Below are 6,663 nucleotides of genomic sequence, written 5' to 3'. Positions count from 1 at the left end.
GCCGCCGTAAGACTCTCACTACAGCCGCTTTAATAGCTGGTACACGCCAACCATTCGGGTTTTGCACTTACTTTGACCGCATTTGGACCGCGTGCGTCTGGTGTGACACAAACCCCAGATCTGCCTCTTTCTCTATCGATAGACGACCGCCCGCACAGCTTGAATGTTGTGTCGATCTATTCGAGACTACTAACACTCTATTCCCATGTTCTACCCCGTTTCTGTGCACATATGTGCATGTGAACTCGATCGCTCAAGTATCGGATGAAAACGCGTAGGGGTCAAAGCTGGACGACATTTATCGAATCGATCGCTTGTGTGTGTTTGTGACGAAGCACTGCCTACTACTATTCTAGCTCTATCTAGAAGATAGTGGATAGGTAGTGGCAGTGACATATCTCCGCATGACTCAAGTTCACAGTTTTTTTTTGTGTGTTTTCATTCTCCGCAGCATATGACCTTTTTATTGTTCCCAAGTGAGTGAGTGAGCAAGTGAGAAAGTATTCGCGTGTATACTTGTGTTCAGGTGCGGTAACAACCCGGTCCTCCCCCCCCGGGCAGTAATCCAGTGGGCAAAGTAAAGCAATGCACAGTCTCGTAACAGTGTCACGATGATGCGTGTCAGTAGCAATTCTAGGCTAATAGCCACCAGTAGTCACCTCGATCCCGGATGCAGTATGGGCCCGGGCGCTGAGTCCTCCACCGATGATGACACACTGCTTGCCGTCGGCTTCAAGCGGACACTACACACACCGAGCCCGGGCAAGCAAAAGCACACTTACAGTTATCCACACCATCATCACCATCGTCCGAGCGCCCGGAGACGGGGTGTGCTAAGAGTGTCCAAATTCCTGTCGTTCCTGTTGTTCCTAGTTATCTGTGATAGTCAGACAGTGTCCCGTGCTGCATTTCGGGCATCCGCCGCTACCATCGGCCATTCGGCGGCGGGTATCACCGACAGTATTAGTAGCCGTGGCGGTGAGGTGGTGGACGAGCACGGCCCACCCACTTCCGGTGCAGCGATTCGCAACCGCACCAAGCTGCAGGAGATCGTGCTGGAAGGACTCGGTCTCAGTGCGCTGCCCGACGTACGACTGGTAAGTGCAATGGGAGAAACCAAGCGGGTTTGCCTAATTAATCGTATCCGGTGTCGTGAATAGCTCGGGAGGTCGGTCGGTCGTGAATATCCGGAGAGGAAAAAGACGCTTATGTGGTTGGAAGCGATCATGACCGTGTGATATTTCGGCGCACATTCGGGGTATGGTACGAAAATAGGTGCTCTATAACACCTAGCGACCTTCCCTGGTCGAGGCAGCATGACTTCAGCAAGGTTTGAGATTAAGTGATGGAGTCGTCGTGGAGAAACCAGAGCTCAAGTAGTGCAGCTGCATACAGGAGGACTCCACCTTTATGATGTTTTTTTAAGTATATTACTCTTGCTTTAAAAAATCGATTTAAAACTCGACTCTAAAACGTCTTAAGGTACCGAAGACCAGGGAGCCTGAGTGGGAGATACAGTAGGACTCACCGGGTTGCTCTATTGCTCCATTTATAGCACAGTACGATGTACGTTTTTGTGCTCGATGAGCTATAAACATTTTCAATTAACGTGTTTAAAAGCTCTCCCAGCTCTGCCGGTGCGGTGAAAGTGAAATCCGCCGCGATCGAAGCTACCGGTTTAGCCGGTACGGCAGAAGAAGAGCCCGTCAGGTTGTCAATCATCGTCATCCTGCTCGTCACCAGGCTAATAATCAGCATCACTCGTCAGTGCAACGGCCACCACTAATGTGCCAATAATCACTGTTTGTGGATGTATGTATGTGTCTAAGTACAACCAGATGAGTAGACAACACTCGACACTAAACACACAAACACCCAGCATCAACCAAAGCGCAGCGTTCCTGAGGACACTTGCGGGCGTATGATGGGAGTACATAAATCTAGAACTCGGCCATCCCGCAAAAGGCAAAGCACAATCTTCTGTTGCTTCATTTCCGTTCCTTGTTTGCCTGCCTGGCTTCGTTTTTCCCACAGCCTGCCATAGCGTTTCCACAACTGGGAAAGAGACAAATTCCCCCGAAGGTCAACACGAAAAGGGGGAAAAACGCAAAAATCAATCCTCAACACTTGTGCCAACCGAAGCGAGATTGCACGCTGCTGCTCTTGAACTTGAGCAGTACGGCGAGAGAACCGTAGAACAACCTCGGGCACAAAACACTTGCTACCCGCCTCATCCCGCCCGAGCAAAACTCTCCGGGCCACAGCATCACTCCGACACTGTTTGGCGAATGGCAAATGATGGTTTGCTGTAATAAAAGTTTTCCCACTTTCTTCTTTCGTCGTAACCCAACGCAGCATCCGGTGCGCTGGATTGCATCCTGGGTTGGTCTCTTTGTGTGTTTGTGTGTGTATGAGAAAATTCTTCCTCAAGCCAAATTTTCGGTTCCAGAAATCTACAGTTCATCCCCTCTAGAATTCGGTTTCTGAGAGCGAAAATGGTTGTAGTTGAATTTTCTTTTTGAATTCCAGAAGCTGATGCCAACCGAACCGCGCACACACACACACACACACACACAAACCGTAAACCACTGGCACCTTTATATGTTGCCCCGGCTTGTTGGTGGCAATGCACCGCCTGTTCAACCGAAAATTTCATTTTCCATTTTTCATTTGACTGCTGCACGCGGTACTCATTGCTTCCGAACCCGGAATGAAGCGGCCAAACAAACGTACCGAAACCAGGTCAAAAAGGGCAAACTACCCAAAAATCTCGGAAAACTCGATTACAATGCATTCCGGGAATCCGGGGAGGCTTTCGACCCGGGGCCAGGGCGTTTGGAAATAGCTTGCGGTTAAGGAACTTTTCCTCTAGTGGCACCAGTGCTTGCCAGTGGCTGAGTTGTGGCTTTTGCCTAATCAATAACTATCAATCGGGCGGGGAGTTTTCACTATCAATTCGAGTATTGTAAATTGATTTTCCTCAAATAATGAATTTCTTGACATTGAATTTCAAAAATTTCTGTTGCTATAATTTATTATGGAAGATTTGTAGCACACAAAATGAAGTACAAATTTGAAAATTCAAGAGCATTTCCCAGTTAAAATACTGACAGCTGTTATCTCTGTGGATTTTTGATTAATATATCAACTAAAATGGCACTCTGCAACTCACTTTAAGGCTATTATGAACCGAAATTGTGTAATGATTTAATAAAATTCAACTAAAATATTTGTAGAGAGCCCTGAAAACCCCTGCGAGTACGAGCCTCTAGACATACAATTCCCGGGACTAATAGTTTCTTGTGATAGAGATGTTTACGAAGAGAAATGGAGCAGCAAAAGAAAAAAGTGTACACCATGTCACGCCATCCCACCACCGAAATTGGAAGAAATGGTCGATAGTGATTTGTTTAGATAATGCTTCAAATTATGCTTCAAAATCGATCCGTCTAGGAATCGTTGCTAGCTGTCCCGTTCGCCTCCAGAATGGAATGAATAGCGATCGCAATCATGATGCTGCTATTCGATTGAATTGCATTAATTTCGCTTCCATCATTAGGGCAAATAAAAACCTTTAAAAACACACATACATACATACACGCTCACTGGGGTGTGAAGAGACCCCGGATCGATGGGTGTTCCCGCCGAAGGCTGGGACTCACGCCGACTGCATGGGACAACACTCGGCAACGAAAATAGAACTCCGGTGCGATTAATTTTAAATGAGCCTCATCGCGAAACATCTTCGCCCGCGTGCTCGTGTGCTCGACCGACCGAGCACACGGGCCAGACGAAGGCACGTGAGAAACGTGTTGGACGAATGGAGCATAATTCTGGGCCAATTTTCAACTACCTGACAGCACCACACGTAGACACGAAAGCTGGAGCATTGAAGCAATGGGGGCGAGCTTCACCGTGCTCCGGTGCTGGTTAGCAAACTTTTGCGAGGTTTTCGTCGATTTCTTTGGCTCCCTTTTTTGCTTTCCTCCCAAAAAAAAAAAAGACCTCAAAACTCTCAAACTCTGGGAGATTCAATATTCTAATTTCATCCATGAATGTACACGTTCGCTGGTTGCGCGTTCGTTTTTCCACCCTTCCGAAGTTAGGCAAACATCTGATCCTTGACTAATAAGCGTTCGTTCCTTATGGTCTTGCTTATCGAGGAGGAGAGAGAAAGAGATCTGAAAAGGACGTCCCACATGATGTCAGACGCAATGAGTGATTTTATTAGATTTGCGATGTTGTAATCGGTCCCAGCCCAAAAACTCCCTCTGCTAGCACGGTTTCCGTTCCAGCTGATCGTGGAGCTACATTTACCCGTTCCCGTTTACACAAACAGCTGCCAGCTTTGGACAAAACTTTGGAGAGGAGCGAGTTGATTTGAGAGGAACCATGGCACGAGACACCGGCACAAAGATACTGCTGCTGCTCTTGAGCCAGATTTAAAACGGCTAGCAGTGGAAAATTTGTTATCCTTCCACGAGTAAAAAAAAAAGTATTTATAAATAACATCGAAGCATATTAAAAAGCGCTGCCAGTTAAACCATTGCACACAAAATCCAATACGCATACACAAGCGAAGTTTCTTCCATCCTGATCTCCAGCAAAAAAAAAAAAAGCTCCTCTAAAATGAGATGCACAAAGTTAAGAGGCACACGGGCAGCAAAAACCCCGATAAGCAGCTTCCAGTGGGAACTTCAGATAAGTTGATTCGTTTCAGGTCGCTCATAATAGCCAAATGGGGTTGGCAAGAAGGGACAGGGGGGAGGGAACTGCATGAGCATGCAGCTAACTTTATCGATCTGTGTTGCAAAAAGCACCAAACATACACACCACATGTATCCTGAAAGCGACCGAGGACCGACGACTTGCCTTATCGTCTTTACTGCCGCTTGTCTCAAAACCACACCGATTATGTCGTACACGGGTTGTTTGCGAATTGTACTTTTGTACTTGTAGCTGATGCTGCTGCTGCTGCTGCTGCTTATGCAAATGCTGGGTCGTCTCTGTTTCCGGAGACCAATCAACCAAGCAAAACAAAAAAGGTGAAGAAAAACACCAAAACAAAAACACATAATAAACGTCTCGTACGAAAAAGCGAGGGTTCAGAGGTTTTTTTTTTTCCTGTTCGAGAAAATTGATTTGTTGGCACATTAATTTAATTCCTTCTTCCACTCCTTCTCTCCATCATCATCATCATCAGTCAGTGATGGGAAGCGCCCTGTTGGCGTACCATATGTTATTGGGCAGAAAAAAGGCCACGATGGCCACGCCAAGCAACCAAAAAAAAAAAAAAAACCTGCTGCGTGCATTTATAATGCGATAAATATGTAGATACAGCAGCCTGATTGGTTTGCTGGTTGCCGGTGGCCGGTTGGAGGGAAGTTTAATTTGGTCACACTTTTAAAGGACAAACATAAGTCTCAAACCATCATGCGCCAGCAAAACAATAATGGCACCGAACGGGTAGGAATTATATCCAGATTAGTATGTTAATATATCATTCTCAAGGATGATGTCGGTTGGTAGGCTACATGTGATGATGTATGGAATTTTAAAATATTGGCTGGTATTTCAAATTCACTTGTCTGAGCTGTTGTACTTACTTGGTTTTCTGAAGTAATAATTTGAAAGTACGTGAAAAAAGGATACCTCTTCCTAGTATATGCGAGATTCGGAGTCGTTTGTTAACCCACGGAAACTGCGGAGTCTCACAAGCCATCAGATTGCCTGGTCTGACCAGCCGCGTTAAGCAGCCAGGACAAGACATCAACCATAACTTACAGTACAACCCAACAACATTGACATCACACCGTACCCAGGAATGCAATCTTCGATCGATCCTCTCAACCTCAAAGTGCATACTGATGATGTGATTTTGATAACCGCAAGCCGCAAGTCCTGCTTTACCCGCTAATACCTTATCACACCCGCCGGTCTCCGCTTCGGTACGATTTCCGTTTTCCTTCTCGGAAGCATTATTCAATTACCCTTCCCTAGTATCCAGATGCTACCCGTGTCTACCGCTCGCCACAAATCTTACTCGCAGGGATTTCCCGAGAGAGAGAGAGAGCGCACATAGGGGAGAGCACACAAAAAAAAAATGCAGACCGATTCCTAGCACCAGTGTGACCTACTAACACCGTAGTAACTTGAAGTATGTTTGATTTAATTATAATTAGAATTAGAACCTCTGGACGTGCGGCAGCCCACAAAGCTCGGCATGGGGTAAGCCGCAGAATTGCGGCAGCTTCCATTAGCAAAATTTGTCCCCAGGGGTAGTTGGCGATGGGTTAGGTTGATGGGCACTTTCGTGCATAATTAAAATTGAATTTAATGCAACTCTGCTGCATCTGCAGCAGCAGATTCCGGTAAAGTCACGCCTTTTCAACATTAACCTTTCCGCCTCAGCCCGTTGTCCGTTCGGTGGGATTGGACGTGCGGCGTTGGAAGAACAAAATCTTATCAAAGCGAAACCGAATCAACCGGCCTTGCAGTTATTGCGTAACAGTTCGCTGGGGCAACAGGTTTCCTGCAGCTGATTCACTTGCCCGGTAATTAATCCTATGTAGAGTTGTGCTCTCGATGTCTTGCCTTTATAAAAGAAAGTGTGTTTGTGTCCGGCAAGTGAACATGCGGCGGCCTTGCACACGGAGCTCGATT

The 6,663-nt window shown here is 46.5% G+C and overlaps 1 protein-coding gene across 1 annotated transcript in view; it reads left to right on the top strand.

The window, feature by feature from the left end:
- Positions 1-570: 570 nt before the first annotated feature.
- The window catches only part of LOC126567995 (bone morphogenetic protein 5-like), a 28,947-nt gene continuing 22,854 nt past the window's right edge, over positions 571-6,663 (top strand). Inside the window, exon 1 of the mRNA XM_050224389.1 lies at positions 571-1,097. Coding sequence (XP_050080346.1) covers positions 612-1,097 — 486 coding nt within the window. The 5' untranslated portion in view covers positions 571-611. The remainder of the gene's footprint in view (positions 1,098-6,663) is intronic.

This window comes from Anopheles maculipalpis, chromosome 2RL (assembly GCF_943734695.1).
Source record: "Anopheles maculipalpis chromosome 2RL, idAnoMacuDA_375_x, whole genome shotgun sequence".
Taxonomy (NCBI): Eukaryota; Metazoa; Arthropoda; class Insecta; order Diptera; family Culicidae; genus Anopheles; species Anopheles maculipalpis.
The sequence above is the reverse complement of the archived record's forward strand: the minus strand, read 5'-3'. Positions and strand labels throughout refer to the sequence as shown.